The sequence below is a fragment of the Empidonax traillii genome, unplaced genomic scaffold, assembly GCF_003031625.1.
Source record: "Empidonax traillii isolate 1590-97213 ecotype Southwest subspecies unplaced genomic scaffold, ASM303162v1 scaffold38:size1800464, whole genome shotgun sequence".
Classification (NCBI taxonomy): domain Eukaryota; kingdom Metazoa; phylum Chordata; class Aves; order Passeriformes; family Tyrannidae; genus Empidonax; species Empidonax traillii.
Window position 1 is genome coordinate 1,061,589 of NW_020955231.1, and position 18,223 is coordinate 1,079,811.

Consider the following 18,223-nt stretch of genomic DNA (forward strand, 5'->3'; position numbering starts at 1 on the left):
TTGCTGTAATGAGTTTTTAATAGCTCTGTCACCTTGTGTGCTTGGTTTTATACCCATGACCACATAATTACTCTTATTTGCGTAAACCAATCCTTAGACAGCCTGAAGAAAGGTAAAACTTCAGAACAGGAGGGAAAAGATTTGCCTTTGCAGAGTATGAGCAGCCTATTAACACACATTTGAGGAGACACACACTAACCAATTTAAAGTAGCTGTGCATCTATTATATCCAATAATACAATCAAATAAAATAACCATGGGCGAGAACAGAAGGTTGGGCCTGGCTCACAAATTCAAAGCTGCCCAGCTCTGCTCTACAGAAATGTCACTATGAACTTCAAAACCTGTGACTGTCTGCAATTCTTTTTACTGGGTTTTCAAGTAACTGCCAAGATTTTCATACTGAAAAGGGCTAAAGAAAAGCAATAGTTTGTATTTTGTATGTTAATATTACATCAGTGGAGTTTTTGACAGTAGTAAAGACACTGAAAAAACTGAACATTCCTGAAACCAAAAGTGAAACTCACACTCTGAGACAGGGATGTTTGTCTTCTAGGAAGAAGATGTATGAAATGGCAAGCACAAGCAGGATATTTAATGAAATATGCATAGCTAATTCTGACATATTTTTGACAAGAGACATTTTGGATAAATGCCACAAGCTTTTTCAACTCGAGTTCACACTAATTTCCAGTAAGAACCTCAGAGTGTGGTCTGATGACTCATCCTGGCTGCAGCAGGAATGAGTTACAGTTCCCAGGTCATTCTCAGCATTTTTTAACCCATCCCCAGGTCTGCTGGCCTAACAGCATGGGCTTTCATATCCGAGTTCTGTCAAAATAATCCCTGTGAGGAAAAATATACCCTCAGAAAGCATTTGAGCTGCCCCATGCCACTGACACAAATGGCCCACAAGAACCAACTGAGGAGAGCTACGGGTCTTATGACAGCAGAACCAAGGCAGTCGTAGCATCCCTCTGTTGGAACAGGGTCAAGAAGCCAGGACTTTTAGCAGCAGTGCAACTGAGCACATGGCTGGGATATCAGGCAACAGTCTTTGATCTTGTCTGTATCAGAGGCAAGAGGGGTCCCCTTCACACTTGCCCTTAGCAGAGAACAGTACTAGACTTGCCTTTTTGGAGATATTCCATGTATTTAGATGGCTGAAGTGGGACATGCATGATCAGACTTTCAAAGATGCCTTAAGAGCTCATATGACCTCAAAAGCACCCCCACTAAGCTACCTTTAGGTTTAGATGCAAAATACTTAACATATATGTACTATGGGACTTGTACATACTTGAAAATACATTTCTAAAACCCAAAAAGGATTATGATGCCCAATTGGCCTAGTCTCCAGTGTAGCTCAGGACAGAGAAAGTCGCTGAGCAACTACCAGTAATTCTAGTACCTTGTGAGATCATATCTTTGTTTTTCAGTCTTGAGGGTTGACGGTGTGATCCACAGTGTGAGATTACAGTTTACTTATGGGAGAGCAGAAGAGCAGGTCAGCCACTTCCATCCTGATCAGATACGTACAAGACAACTAACTGATCATTCTACGATGCAAGCATGAGCAAATGCTGATAAACTCACCAGAGATTGTGTTGCTGATTCTGACAAAGATCCTCTCAAAATCTGCAAAATCACTCCAGGAGGACTGGAACATATGCATGAACCGGTTGATATAAAGATTCTCCATCCTAAAAATACACCAAAATAAAACATATCTGAAAAAAATAATCTTCGGCTTCCGTAATACCCTTCCCGATTCTTTTCCACCCTTTTATATATCTAAACACAATAAATTTTTAGAGATGGAATGTGGGATCGGTCAACCCTACAGAATTAAATTTGCAGGCTGTACCTTTACACATAAGCCTGAAAGGCATATCAAGGGCCCAGCTCCTGCTATTGCATTTACAGAACTTCGTTCTAGAGTTGTTCTTGGCAACCCTCAACAGCAGCACTTTAGGACCTACGTCACATAAAAAATCTAGTCAGAAAAACTAATGATTCACATGTTGTCAGTAGCGAGCATCAGCTGAGACTGCAGAGATGATTGTTAACACCAATTCAGAAAGGGATATGGTAACACAAAGAGACTGAGTGATGTGCAGAACAAATAAAGTCACAATAAACGCAGCCCAGGATCGGTCAGCCACTATTCCTAAACAGCTACTCTAAGTCCCTATGTGATCAAGGCCAGATTGGATCTGTACAGTGTGAGATCTGAGCTTTTGAGAGCTTTCTGTTTACTTGAGCTGCTGGTTAAACTTGGCCCTTAAACCTCAGGAACCAAGTCACTTGGTTGCAGACAACACATGAACACAGCAGGCTGGGATCCAGAAATATCTCGAAGTGCAAATTCAGCAAAATATTCTGTCTACAGCACAGTCAAGCAAGTTCCCTTTATATGAGATGACATGTCCTAAATTATTACATAAATGCTAAACTGTTGTTATTAAATAGAAATCCTTTACTTTGACGAAAAGCAAATAACGAATTTGAAAAAGAAATCTGTCTTCCCGCTAACACTTCAAATGCACACACAGCACATAGAGATATGCAGGGCAGATGACAGAGTGAAGAAAGGTCACAGGGTTGCAGGAAGTCCTCCCACACAGAATCTGAGGGAGGAAGAATCCCAGAAGGGTGGATTTATCATCAGTAAACTTATAAAAAGGCTTGGATTAGAACTGACTGAAGAGGACCAAAAACCTGGAGAAACAGCAAGTGCTAATCTGGAGGGGGGCTCTAGACCAGTATGACCATAACCCCCACAAAGGAGCTGTTTCTGCACTAAGCCCAGATAGGGTACGTGTAGAATGGGCTGTTTCTGCTGCTGCAGATGGCAGTCAAGGTTAAGAGGTGCCTGGAGGTATGTTAGGAAGGAAAACTAACATGACAGGACATGACCTCTCCAGAGGTATCTTGTAACTACTGGGCAGGACTTTCTAGATAGGGACTAGGTATCTGAATTACAGATAAACTTCCAGAGGAAGTATGACCATCACCAGAAGTTTAAATTATTTTAAAAAACATAACTTGGTAGCTTGAGAAGAGTTATTTGAGACTGTCTTATTTAAGAGTTTCTACTAAAGGTCCTGTAGAGCCTCTGCCCTCCCTCAGAACCGCTCTAGGATTAGAAAACACTTGACACATGAACTGATATGTACTGTTTCACTCTGTTCGTCTTACTTGAGTCTACTGATCAAACCAAGCAGTGGGCACAGCACCTGAGATCTAGTCACAAACATGCTGTCATTTGCCCTGCTGAATGCCAGGCACACATTCATTCTCAGGTGTTTTTTTCTTCCAAAAGGACGAAGTTTTTCACATTTCCTATCTTGGAGCAAAACTTACAAAGGACTCGCTTTCCCCAAGGAATTAAGTATTTCTGGGTGTCATACTAGCACATACTAAAAATCAGAGCAAGGAAAAAATGGCAGAGTTTCTTGTAGAACTTAATCTCCCCAAATGCAACACTGGTCCCAAATAGCAACACAAGCCTGTATTTCTGGCACAGAATCCAGGCTGAGAGTTTCCACTTACTAGATATTGTAGGTCATGTCAGCACTGGACACTTTCAGGATTATCTCCACCTACACACAATTAATCCTGTAAATTTACAGAGTTATCCTCTGCCAACAGCATCTAAAGATCCGATCTTGCAACAGCATAAAGAATATCTGAGACATATCTCCCCCCTTCTAAGTTGTTTTTGCAGTCCTAGTAAAAGGGCATTCCCCTCCCCTCTTCCACTACTCCCTATACCTCATATAACTCTTACAGCTCTCACATTTCCCCTTAAATGTGCTACTCGCCCACTGCTACACCTTGCAACTCTACACCTTCCTTTGGATTTCCAAACACACCTCCCTGTCTTCCCTCCTACTGCACTCCAGCTGAAGGCAGGACCCATGCCTTCCCCCATGTATCTCCACTCCTTTCCTGCAGTTGTCCCAGGCTCCCAAAGCATATCAGGGTAGCTAGATAAGTGCTATAAAACTCATTCTTCAAAGATTTTCACAGATCACTCAACCATAATCATAGGTCTAGATTTTTCAGCCAAATGTACCAGACAAGAAGCATTGCTATTCCTTGGAAAAACCTCTTTTGTGTCATACCAGTTATCCAGAATGGGTGGCTATCTGCAATACAGTTTCAGGTTCCTCCTTCATGGGGAGGACCCCTTACAGCCAATGACAAAGATAGATGTCCCTGCACTCTGCTGAACTGCTTCCAAGTTTCACTCGGCCGCAACTCAGGATCTCTGTCAACATGCCACAGCCTGGCAGGATGGGATTGCTGGAAGGGAAATGCAGCCTCCAAACTGGTTATGTTGTTCTTATGGCAAACCTCTCATCTCTGGCATTCAGACGCTGTTGCTCCTGTATCACCCAGATCTTCCATATGAGCTGGGAAACAGGTGTTGTGCACTGGCTAACACCAAGCTAGAAGCAACTACTCTTGGAAAACAGAGGATTTGTAGAAGTCTGGAATAACATGCCACTGCCAGGGTAACAAGAGAAGGTCTCAATGATCTTGCACGGCATTTTGCATATTTACACACCTTTCACCTTTTACTTAGAACTTCTTCTTGGTTTTGCCACAGGTTTATTCAAAGAAGCACAACATAATAACTATGATGGATTTTTCCCTTTTTCAGGATGGTCTCACCCCGTGTCTGTTTTATGATGAACAGGCTGTACTGTTGTTCCTCCTGATTGAATCTCAAGAGTACTTCACAAATACACATGGGGTCTTCGCTCAGCATTTTGTGGGATGTAAAGAAAAAGAAATTATCAAATTTGATAATTCAATGTATCACTTTGTACGGAGAGGGAAGAAAAACTAGGAATTAGAGATTCGGTGTGATAATCTGGTCTGAATTGTACTAAAATCCTGACTACAAATCAAAAATTATTTCTTTTGGCCTTATAGAACAATTAACTTGCCTTTTAAACAACACTCTGCAAATTTCCACAGTTTTGTTGGCTTGTTTTATTTTTCTAAAATTTATTTTCCTGAAGAACTGTTTCTGATGATTATAACCAAGTTCATTATCTGCTGACTAAAAGGCTCTTGCAAGATTGTAGAAGGGGAATGTCAGAGTCTAGGGTTTCCCAAGGATCTACACTTAAGGTCCAGTTTCCTTAAAACTTCTAAAGTCTTAAGAATTCAATGAATACTAAAGGGCTGCTTGAGGAATAAGATATTTCATGAGGTGAGGAGGGACCTCAACTCTGATGAGAAATTTAGTTCTAAAGTCTAAGCATAGATATAAAGTTGAGGCAATAAATGTGCCATTGGGCAAGCTTAGAGAGCAGGAAGCATCTGTCCATCTTTCGTACCATTAATCCTTGTGTGTCCTCACAGCCACTTCTCGGGTGTTTACAGGAGGTATTGCATTAAGAAGGTACAAAACCACACACTCTCTGGCCTGTTCTGTCATTTTCCTGACATCCTAGCTGACATGAGACAGAAAGCTAGAGATCCCCACTCTTCAGAGATATTCATCTGCCTTATTCCAATTAGCTCTGAAAGATCTAGGTTCACCTAGCCATACATGCTGCAGAAACACACCCATCACCCTGTTTACACCTGCTGGCCTTTTATTCTGCTAAAAAAAAAAAGAAAAGAAAAAATATTTGTTGAGGTTACAAAGCATCATTCTACTATGAAAAACAGATCCTAGTGTGGTGAAGAGAGGAGGGAGGAAGAAATCTACAGTGGAGCTAAAACAGACAGAAAAAAAAAAAGTTTGTTTTTGTTCTTTAAGGTTTTCAATATTCCAAATTAGAAAACAAGCACATAGGTTTTCTTGGAACAAACCATGGGATTTGACTCTGTTGGTAGTGAAAATTCAACTGCATAAATGTAACACCAAGAATGCTCTGACATGTAAAGACCAGTCTTGTCTCACATCAGACTATGCCACCACCTAATAGATGGTGGGATATCTGAGATACCATGATGTGACCTGGGCATTTGAGAGAGCACAGAAGGAGACTTACAGGTCAGAGAGGTCTTATTTGCCTCACTGACCCTGTGCTATTCCAGAACTCTGCAGGATTGATTACTCAGGCTCATTCAATGGCCATCCAATGTTTTTCTCAATTACATGACATGTGCAAGCTGGTGGACAGTGACTTTGTTGTCCCAAGCAGAAAACACTCAGATGAACTGCTCAGCGGGATGTCAAGGGTGCACTGATAGCATCTTCTTTGGGTATGCGACTGAAAGGTTTAATTATCACCAACAGTCAGATGAGAGAGAAGTATCTCCTGGGGGAAAAGCTGAGAACTAAGTCAAAAGCCCAAGGTCTGAGGGCTCATAGTCCTTCAGATTTTCACCAGTTCTTCCTCCATCCTACAGCCAAAATCATGTCTAACAAGAATCCAGAGGCCCAGTGTGAAAAGCTTAATAAATTAAAAAATAAAATAAAAAATCAATTTAATTCTTTCCTACTTTGATTGACTGATGATCCAGCTGGGAGAAAGGAATCCAATTTTGAGATTAGATGAAACCTAAAATATGATCAGATCTTTATCCCGCCCCAAAAGAGATTCTGAAAAACTCCTGAAGCCCCACAAACACTTACGCTTTAGTGTAGTTCAGAATGAAGTCAATTCCCTTTTCACTGTCAAACTGGATGTCACGAGGCAGTTCACTGTGACAATGGGCATCGATGCTCAGGGGAAAGCCAGGATGCCACTCCTTCCAGCTGAGAAAATAGAAGGGGTTCGATTAACCATATAACCTTACCAGCATGAGAGCTGTGTCTTTACCTACTCTGCTTCTGTGACTCACCTCTATGAAGGAAATCTGTGGCAGAATCAGACCAAAAATAGTGACTTACATCATATCAATACCTACCAGTACCCTACAGAATCCTCAAGTACAGTGGAAGGCAACTACTTGGCCACTTACCTTCACAAAGCTTGAAGTAACTTATATCTATGGTATTTCTAAACACTTGCCACATTTGACTGAAACTGGCATTAGCTTCAAATGTATTGGGAGGGGAGGGGACAGAGAGACAGACAGGTGCCCAATGCATGCTCATTCTTGGGGCTGCATTTTTGCAGAACTGAGATCCAGTAGCTAAAATTACTCAACATGTATTTAGATTCCTTCAAAAGGCACTCTCCAGGATACTCGGATAGTCTTGATTCAATTCCTCAACCTCCTAATGGTCATGGCACACATTCTCTGCCCTATTTTTATTTCAAAACAACAGAAAGCGAGTTGTAAAGAATACTGTTTCAGTGGTATTTTCAAACTGCCTGCCATGCACAGACTGCATTGTGTGTTATCAATTATGCATCTGAATTGTAAATAGCTATTTCCCTGAAATTACAAATGACTTTCCCTTCCTTCTTGCATACATAAATAAAATTTTGTGTCACACCTCTTTTGGAAACATGCATTTCTCTGTTCTATTTCCTGTAATTTGTAAGTAAAAGCATTTCTTATTCAAATGATATCAACAGCACATGCACCAAGACTCAATCCATCAATTCTGATTGGACCCTCTACCCTGATCCTTATTCTCATGATAAGGAGATGCAAGTGCAAGAAATTTTTGTTATTTTAAAAGTACGTTTCTTGCATAAGGAAATGTCTAACACCTTGTGGAGTTACTACTTTATAAAAGACAGCATTTTCTCATTGTGACACTGATTAGGAAAAAGTACCTATGACAGTATTAGGGTGGGTATCGCAACTGTGCTCTGTTAGCACATTCCAGTCCACTCAAACAGGGACTGATTCTCCACTGCACCCCAGTGCAAGATACAACTAAAAGTAGCTTGCTGCAGCAGCCAAAAAGCTCCAGTCAGAGCTGATACGTTCACATCATGTTCCAAAACTGTAGTACTGTTTGTAACAGACAAATGAAATATGCTTCCAAATCTTCCTTCAAAGCACAACCATGTGCCAGAGGGCCCACAATGAGGCTGTATCACTGAATTCCCACTTAAGCCTTCCAGACAGCCTTATTTGAGATTCAAATATCTTGTAATGCCCCTTGCACTGGGATGGTCATCACTTAGAGTGAATTCCACCCAAGTAAAAACCAGATATGGCCAACACGGTAACTTATGCTTTGTCTTATCCAGGAGTTGAGTAATTTGAGCCATACGATAATCTGAACATACTCTGCCAAACTCTGATCTGATGAGAACAGAACCTGCACTTCCCGGGGAGCAGCAGGAAACTCACCGGTACATTTTCTGACGGGACTCAAGCTCTTTGCGTCTGTGCTGCTTGAGAATCTGAGTCTTGTCATCTCGGAGTAGCTTTGCTGTGAAACAGGGAAAAGAGACGGGGTTATGAGGTTTCCCCGCCACCACTGCCCAGGTGTTGAGAAGGACAGCAGAGTTTTCAAACCTTCAAACTTCTGATCTATACCTTTACAAAGTTTCTGTGGGAAATGCTTACATGATCCAATTTAGTACTTTGAGCAGAAATACAGGCTCTTAAGAGAATCTGTGGAAGGAGATAAGCTCCTAGGTTGGTGCCTCCAAGGGGCAATTAGCTCAAGCTAGGAACATCTGTCTCAACTGTATATAAAACCTGGATTCCTAGTATAGACACTTACTGTATGTATCTAGTGTTAAACAGTCTGAAGAGGGTCATGGGAATTAATTTTACAGTTCAGTATCTAAGGGAATTTTCATCAATAAGAGAAACCACAATATTGTTCCCCCTCATCTTCTCTGCCAAAAGACACTAGGAAACCATCACTGAACCTCCCTCCTGAGAGAGAGAGAGCTGTGCTCTCCCCTGTCAGCTTGGGGCAATAATCGCATCTTCCTGTCATGAGAACAGAAAGAAAAAACAATGAGGCTTTATTTCCAGATATTTTGCTCTTCTGACCATGAATTCAACACACCACTAAATAACACAGAGACTTCCTTAGTGATCAGAGAAAGGGCAAGCTATGAGACTCGCTTTACATATGCAAATGGGACAGCAGATAAAACCGGCAGGAGTTTCATAACAATAGTGGTTTGGGTTGGAAATATCAGAGATAATACAGCTGATAACTTATATGCTAATGGTTTCCAGCTGATTGTGTTTAAGTTACCAAGAGGATTTCACTCGCTCTTGTCCTTTACCTCACCATACTCTGAAAGGCAAAGCTGCCTTCCATGGAAGTGTTACAGTTGTTAGAAATCTTATTATGAAAAATGATAAATTCCTCTGGAGATCAAAAATAAACTGACACATAGCTGTAATTATAGGACAAAAGGCTTCAGATACAAAATTCCTCAGCCAGGGGTAACCAAAAACTTAAGGGCAAGATAAACATTTATTTTCTACCACCTCATACTTGTTTCAGCTGTTTTCAGGCACTCATGTTGCAGACCACTACAGCAGCCAACCTACCCCAGGTAGCATAGAGGGGAACCAGCAAACATGGGTGATAAATATCTGCCCCAACCCTGATCACAGCAAGTACGTAGTCAGAGACAGTTAAAACACTTTCCTCAGTTGGTTACCAGTACTTGCAGCAGTCATATCCATCACTCTGCCTTGTCCTGGACTTGACAGCATACAAAGAGGAAGAGTGAAAAGTAAGTTGCTGTTTCAAGTCAGTCCCTGCATCTGCTGACCAGCCTACTTTGGGATTTTATTTCACCGTCATGTAAACAAGACAATTCATAGGCAATTAGTCATGGGCTACTTGGGAGCTTCATATGAAACAACCACAGAACACTAATTCTACTTCGATCAAAAGGGCTTCAGCAATGGGGATGTGGAACAGACAAAAATTTGGCATTAGGGTCAGCCTTCAAATTCAAGACCAGTGTAACAAGCTAGCATAAAGACTCTTCCTTGTATGTGCTTCCCAAAATATTCAACTCAACTTCCAGTGCCTACGCCAACAAGCTGCTCAGGAAGCATTCCTAGTCAGTAGGGAAAGTCCATTCTCTAGGATGCAGCAGGGGACTGGAACTGGGTCTCCATATGAGAGAGACAATTGGGAGGTACGTGGAAAATAGGGAAGGAGAGAGAGAAAAATTCCAGATGTTCTGCAGGAAATCTGGTTTCTTATGGTTCTCACCTCTTCCATCTCGAAGGACAATCTCCTTTTCATCTGTAATCCAACGGTAACATGGGAACTCCAAATAGTCACCCACTGGTGTTTTAACAGTGACATACTTAAGGTACCAGTCATCCTGGTACCAGTATTTTCGTTTCTCAATTTTTATTAGCTGAATTTCTCCAAGGTCTTCTTCCACAATCACATCATATGAGTCAACCTGCAGAGCAGAATACAGTCAGTGATCTACTGCACATGCAGGAAGCATCACCAGCATTACACAGGCATACCTGGTCTTTCCAGGTTTTAGTGGGAGAAAAAAGGACTACTGGACTGCAACACAACAGAAAGATGAATAAAAGAACAAACAAGAACATGCAAAACACTCCAGAAACAGAGAAACATTTTTGTATGCAAGCTAAAAATGGTATTACTCCTTGAAACGTTTGCAAGACTGGGAAAAATACACAGGCCATGAAACCATCCACTATTCTCTCTTAGCAACAGATGAGGGGGTACTGCTAGGACACATCTACTCATGCAACAGGAGTGGAAAGACAATAATAAGATTAAAACATTGGACAAGAAATTTAAAGACTTTTATGTGTTAGTTATATGTGCTTCAGACTAAGAACAGTATCTAGATCACCTAGATCCCCTTTGTCTTTTTCTTCTTATTCTTTTCCAGTTCTCCATATTTAAAATGAGGACAATGGTACATTTTGATTTTGTACAGCTAAGATTTGGACAACGATACATTTTATGTTTGTATGGCTCAGATGCACAAAGAAATTTAAGTAGCTAACTGAAAACAAGGGTCACAAAACCATCTAGCTCTGGAGGCACTTCATTCTTTCATATAAAACAAGCCAGCGTGTGGCAATGTGGTTCAGCTCCTTCTGGAGAGGCCTGACTCCTGCAACACAGCAGGACCTCAGCCCAGATTTGCAGAGTAGCTCATCTGTTTAGCCCTTTTTCATACTAAGGGTCTGGTCACAGTCTTTGCTGGTACTGAAAACTATGGGGACCACCCACACCTGCTCTTTTAGTGGACTCTCCCATGCCTGCTCCTCATCAGGGACAGGCCCACGAAATCTTGAGTTAGTTATCTTTCAGTGACCCAGGAGAGGAGCAGACCTGTCCCAGTGCTGCCCCTCCACCAAGGTTTGCTGAGGTTTGGGAGCTGCAGCTCTGAACCTCATCAGGCTGAGGAAGCGAGTGCATAGCACACTCTCCCTTTGGTGATGACGGCTCCAGCAGGGCTACAGAAGTAGCAGCTACATGGTCAGGACATGATGCTGCATTTCTTCCCCATGCTGAGCACCACCACCCAGCACAACAGCTGTTATGAATGCTGACCTAAGGGGCTTGCTAAATTGCCTGACATATTTAGGACAGTGAACACAGAGACTGCAGAATTGTTATGGCTGGAAGAGATCTCCAGAGATCATCTAGTCCAACCCCCCGGCCAAGGCAGGGTCACCTAGAGCAGGTTACACAGGAACACATCTCTTAAAAATGACAGTTCTGGTGTCATCTGAACTCTTGGGCATTACCAGCATAGGAATAAATGCGTAACTGTTTCAAATATGACTGGTAAGACACCACGTGGTGCTAGGCAATTCATGGGAATGGAAATTAATTCTCACTCTCCAGAAGTCTGAACAGCTCAGGGCATAAGGAAGCAGCCAAGTCCTCATCTTAACAAAGCTGAATTGGGTATGGCAACCATGGGAGCAGCAGTCAAAGACTACCCTGCTCAAGTGATCCTGCTAAGCTTCATGTGGCTACAATTAGAGACTTCATTCTCCTGTGGTTTTTCTCACATGCTGCAGTGTCTGCAGAGACTCACCTGTCTGCATGAACTCTGTCATTCCGCTCCTGACCTTGACACCACACACTCCTTGCTCTTTTCAGGAGCACTTTCTTAGCTTTCCCCTTACATTTGATTTATGCCTACTGTTACTGTCTTACTTGCTAGTTAAAGGCTAATTCACATAAGGACCAAAACTAATTCACATAAAAACCAAACTTCACCAAAAGTGTAGAAAGATTACATTCCAGAAAGAAAAAAGGAAGACAAAAAATTTAAATGCCTTCAGATGGCACTTATTTCAACTGTTAAAAAAGAAAAACTCATAGCAATTTGCCTCCACTTGACTGGAATAAAAAAGATTCCTTGGCATCCCTTCCTCTATCATTTTAACCCATTTGCCACATTATTGATGCAAAGTGCCCTTTTGTATGAGCTATCCATGAATTATCAGCTTTGATGATCATTTTAGAGTGAAGACATCTATCTGTACACCAAAGTTTGAGATGACAGAACTCAGTTCTATCTTAATCCGTTACATAAAATACCAGCTCTCATAAAATTTGTCATATCTAATTGACTCGTGGATGTCAGAGAGAAATAAAAGACCTTTTAGGTTTTGAAGTCCATCCTACAGAAAATGAAACACTGCCTTTGCTTGTCTCTCTCCAATGATGTTCTTCAGTCAACTTTGAAACTGTCAGGCCATGACTGTTACTACACTGCAACTCATATGAGACTGTTTCATACTAACAAGGATACTGGAACTTCTCCTAATATGCAGCCTATTTTAATTTTAGGTTCACATATTTAAAATGGGCATGGATGGTGCCTATTTTGATTTTCTGAGACTTAATGGACTAATCTTAGTCTGATCCATATTCTCCCCATCATATTAAAGCAAAAGACATTGAACTGTTTCTTTTACAAAGGAAATCCATCACATCTTAAATAAAATTTTGCAGTGTTTATGTCAATAGCACACCCAGACACACCAGGCAGTAACAGACTGCCTCGCAAACAGTACAGCAGTCCTTGGCAAGCTTGGGACAGCATCTGTCTGCTAGGATGTGGGCTGAGAGAGGAAAATCAGAGACGAGATCTCAAGAAACATAATGATGCTTATCACTTTTCCTTGCATCTCCATAGCAGAAAAGATACAGTTCTTTCTGTAAAGTAAATAAATATAGTAATTTAAAACATTTTTTTTTTAAGTTTATGTTGCAAGCTCTTCAACCCTGCCATCCCATCCTAGAACAGCTAAAGGGATGATGTATAAAGATAAATTTATTCCCTTGATGATTCACGATTTTGAACCAGCAGTGGAGACTGAAAAATGTTGCGTGGCTTTTCTCAGAAATCACATTAATTGTGCCTTGACACAGAACTATACTGTAAGTGACTGCAGGAAATGCCCCTGTACTCCTGCCTAAGTAAATGGAGATTCCTTCCTCCCACAATGCCACTTTGAAACACCTCACCTCTCTCATCTTTGCCTTTCACCCCACACCCCATAGTCTTGGCTTCACTCTTGTCAACTGGCACAAAGAATTCTGGATTATGGCTTAAAAACAGAGAGCATGCTCAGATGGATTCTCATTCTTCAGTCTTCTTTCCAGAACTAGGCAGCACTTGAACCATTTCTATCCCATATTCATTTCCCTGCAACTCCTGGTTTTCTCAATAAAAACTGTCAATAAACTCTTTACTAGGCTCAAGTTTCGCACTTAGTCAGTACTTTTGCAATTTTATATGTCTTTCCAGGACCAGATGGCACTTTTGCAGAAGAGTCCCTCATCACAGGCTGTCATACCATGTTATCTCAAAGCCAGTCACTTCCTGCTTGCGCACCTCTTTCTGCGATTACAACAAAAAATGAATTTTCTCCTTCCATTTTATCGTGTTTTTGTTTCAATTGGCAGTCAGAAGCTGGAAGCCTTGCAGAGACACAGTCCAAAGAAATCCACAAACGAATGTGAATTATTATCCATTTGTGTTCATTGTTACAGAGGGAATTCAAACATCTAAAGACTAATGCAATAAATAACATACAGAAGCAAGTGATAAACTGCATCTGGGTCAGATTTGCTTTAATTCATCTACTTGAGATTTTTATGCTCCATCTTCTCACTCATTTCCAATTCTAGGGCTAATTGTGTACAGAGGAAAAATAAGGTGATCAAAACCACTGTCTGGCTCAGGAAAATATACTGCAGTATTTTTAGCTCAAGTCCTTACAAAAACCCATTGTTGCCAGGTGATTAGCATGGCATAGAAAGTCTGAAGTTAGTCTTATTTTCTCATTAACTCCTTGTTGCCCAAGATACCTGACTCTCTTTTTTTTTTAAATTCATCTCCTTTACAGGTTCAGCTAAATATTTCATTTTTTAAAATCCACATTTACACATCTATATTTCTAGATTTCTTATAGTGTCATACCTATATATATGTACATGTAAGATTTAAAGAGCAATGGGAAGCAGATCCAAAGAGCTGAGAGAAACGTCCCATTGACAGCCAATCTTCAGAAGAAACTAATTCCTCTGATAACAATCTACTTGCCAATATTACAAAAACCTTGAAATAGTTATTGTTGATGTAATGTAAAAAGGATATGCAATTAACCTAAATGTTCCTGAAAGTTTTTAGTGTTTTTTTGACCAACACAATTCCAATTTTAATAGCAGTTCCGAAAGGGAGGGCTCCCTCCTTGTATCTCACACAGCTTCTGCTGCCTCCAAGCCAGAAATGCCACAGCCTCACCTGACATGACAATTTTGCTAATACAGTAAAGGTGTGTCAGGTTACAGACAGGATAAAAAATCTGGGTAAAAAATGACAGTTGGTTGCTCAAGATTTCTATGACATTTGTTGTACGAGGTGTCTTGTTAAAACACCAAGATGACTGCATGGTGAGCCAGAGATGCTAGAAGTTTTTATACAGTTTGAATTCGGAGTGAGAGAACAGAAGACTATGAAGATTATTGGACTGTCTAACATCCTGTTAAACATTCTGTTCAAGTAATATAATCTCATACAAAACTTAAGTTCTTGGGCACTGACAGAGTAGAAGTTCCTACTGACTACCATTATACTGCAAAAAGGACGGCACAGACATCCCCCCTTTCTAAAAGCACAAACTTTTAAGTGGAAGGAACTGTATTTCTCTTCTGGAAGTATTTGTGAGTGTATTTCTTTCAACAAAAGCAAAAAGCAGATGAAGGGGAAACAGGAAGAAAGGAGAGAAGGCAACACTGTAACAGTTGCTTTGAAATCACTCATCGCCAAAGACATTTACTCAAAGACACAGAGTAAAGAAAAGCAGCCGTAACTTTCAACTGTGTCCAGTACTTGAAGTCAGTCAGACAAAAACTACAACTGAGCTAATTTTGTGCAAATTTCTTCAGGTTTTTCCACATACTTTTCCCTCTATCAACATTTGGCATGCAAATCTGCTACTCAGAATTGACCCAAGCCCACCGTCATCATATCTAGTAGTATACAAAATTTGCAATAATTCAAATGAAGACATTACCAGGACAATGGAACTACAGAGCCTGGCTCAACACTTAGAAAAAAACTTGGAAAGCAGACAAAGCCTTACAAAATAATACTGCAAAATTCTGGTCATCCGCTAAAAAGTGCATTTGTTTTTGCAAATGTATTAACAATTGAATTGCTTTGCAGAAAAGAAAATTACAGAGATGACGTTGAAAGAAGCTCTAAGGACAGAATGCTGAAAATAGTGGCTACATTTTGCAAACCAAACAACCTCAAAGGCCTGCTTCAGGTTTCTTTGTTTTGTTTTGTTTTTTTGTTTTTTTTTGTTGTTGTTGTTGTTCTCCTCTACTGGTATTTTTCTTTCCTTTCCTTTTTTTTTTCTTGCACAACATATTAGTAAGGCTCACATTGTTCTGGACACAATGTAACCTGAACAGGTGCCTGGAGAAACACACTGCACTCCCCAAGAAAACATCTTCAAACCCAAAACTTAGCACATCATACTGCAAGTGTTCAATGAGGCAGATGCTTTATTGAACACAGAGTTATTCTCATTGTCCATAAAAAATACATGCTGAAAAAACCGACTGCGTATTTGCTGCTACTAAAGATCCCCAAACCTCTGTTCATTGCTCCCTCACCCAGTGAGATATATCTCTGTTCCTGCTGGACCTGATCCCACTGCAGCTCAAGAACTGCTGAATGGACATATACTGAATGCTCATATCATGCCATTTCCTAGTCCAGTTGGATGTTGAGTACTACAAGGCTCTCCATCACAGCCACGTCTCAAAGACAGTGAAACCCTCTTTTGCAGCCCAGGAATAAGAGCAAACTGAACCCTGGTGGTTGTCTCCTCAGCCAGGCAGGGCTCAGCCCTCCTGGGAGAGCACCCGAACCCTATGTTTGCAGGACGGTCTGAGGTCTCCTCCAACCTCTCTTGCTAATGTTTTTCAGCTTAACTTAAGTATGTGACTATTCACCAGATAAGAAAGAAAGAAGGACTGGATGTCCATTTGGGAGATTCAGGTAACAAGGGTCTAAGCTAATGAATGTTTAATCATGAAAGAAAATCAACTTAATAGCAGCGGTTGGTAAATATCTGGGGCCCATAACTACATGTGCCATCAACACCTACTCAAAATGCTGACTTCTATTAACCATGTCTGCAATATCTAACACAGAAGAGACCAGGTACTCAACTTAGGCTGTGAACTCCATGGTTGAAGAAAACATACCTAAAGCAAAGCAGCACCCTGACAGCTACGCCTCACGCCTCACTTCCAAAGTGACTTATGAATACTTCTTTAAAACTTTCAAAGTTGCTTAAATCTCATCAGATCTTTTGGAAACTGTGATTTAGGTTTCCAAATGAAATACACATTTCGGGAGGGGGAAAAAGGCCTGAGTCTGTTATTTCTACAGTGGACAATAGGCAAATAAGTGCCATTCTAAACCAGTGCTTACAGCATAAGCGACTACATACAGATAGTCCAAATACTGTGATAAGACAATAGAGAGGACAGGGTACAACACATATCAGAAATCTAGGTTAGGAAGAAGAGCATAGCTGATAGCCCAGTCACAATTTCCTTCTCACATTTACACATTCAAGCTGGTTTTCAGCTTTCACTGAAGTTGCCCTACACATTTCCCTTAGCAGGCACTGTAATTCTCACTGGAAGTTCTTACCTCTTTAATTCCTTGGAGATATCAGGGCTCTGACTACAAGTAAATATGGATTCGAAACACCTATCAAGTGGAAGCACCCAAATATTTTTAAGTATTTGTAAAGAAAGTACGAGGAGATCTGAAAGCCTGTTGTGAGCAAGGACCGAAGGGCCCCATCTTTCCCTAGGACCACAGACAATGCTAACACCTAAGGCAGGGCTGGGGATGACGGGCGGCCGGGAATGTCAGCAGGCACCTCTGTCCCGGTGTCCCGCTTCAGAGCACCGGCACACGCCGACAAGAGTTTACAGAGAGCCCAGCCCTGCTCGGGTCCGGCCCGAGGCACCTCGGGAGGATAAACGCGTCGTCTCGGCCGCAGGGCAGCCCCCGGGGCAGCGGCGGGACTCACCGCGCCGCGCTCGAAGTCGTTGTAGAACGGCTTGTCCAGGAGGTGCCTCTCGCTGCAGCCCGACGTGCCCTGCAGGGTAAGGTACACGTAGTCATCGGTGCCCGCGAACCACTGGCTGCCCGTGGCCACCGTGACCGTGTAGGACGGCATGGTCCCCACGGCGCGACCCGGCTCGGCACGGCCCCACCGACCCGATGGGCGCTGCTGAGCCGCGCTCCTGCCTGAGCCCGACCCTGCCCAGCGCCACCGCCTCCTCCGCCCCTGCACGGCGCGGCTCGGGCTGCCCGCCCCTTCCCCAGCGCCCGGCACACCTCCCCGTCCTGCACAGCCCTCCCGGCAGCCCGCCCCGACACTCCCGGGCAGGCTCTGCTGCGCTGTGCCCCTGCCCCGGCATAGCTGCCCCGCACTCTGCACTGTGCCCCACTGCATCCTGGTACAGCTGCCCCGTATCGTGCACTCCAGCCCTGCCCCTCACCCTGCACTCAGCCCTGTCAGTGCACTTGTCCTCCCGCTGGGCACCAGCGCCACGCCAACAGGCTTTACACGGACCTCCACGCTGTACTTTTAACAACCTCCCACAGCTACACAACCCAACACAGCCTTCAGAGCTCTGCAGCACACTGCTCAGCACAGCAGTCCTGCTCCTGCTGGGCACAGCTGTGCAGTCCTGCACAGCTCACCGTGCCTCATCACCTCTATGCTTACCATTTACCACCTCTACACATCTCAAACTGCTCTGCACTCTGTAACCTCACCTCTGAATCACCCCAGT

At 42.3% G+C, this 18,223-nt stretch overlaps 1 protein-coding gene across 2 annotated transcripts in view; it reads right to left on the reverse strand.

Moving 5' to 3' along the window:
* ALOX5 (arachidonate 5-lipoxygenase) overlaps nt 1–17,673 on the reverse strand; it is a 32,177-nt gene extending 14,504 nt beyond the window's left edge. The window contains exons 1-5 of one of the 2 annotated variants that reach the window (XR_003570556.1): nt 17,452–17,673; nt 10,079–10,277; nt 8,230–8,311; nt 6,608–6,730; nt 1,597–1,703 (exon numbers count right to left, since the gene is read on the reverse strand). Coding sequence is in view for 1 of the 2 variants with exons in the window: in XM_027878106.1 (XP_027733907.1) it covers nt 1,597–1,703; nt 6,608–6,730; nt 8,230–8,311; nt 10,079–10,277; nt 17,452–17,601 (661 nt within the window). In the remaining variant the exon portion in view is untranslated. The remainder of the gene's footprint in view (nt 1–1,596; nt 1,704–6,607; nt 6,731–8,229; nt 8,312–10,078; nt 10,278–17,451) is intronic. The other variant, XM_027878106.1, reaches the window with a different exon arrangement.
* Nucleotides 17,674–18,223: the final 550 nt, after the last annotated feature.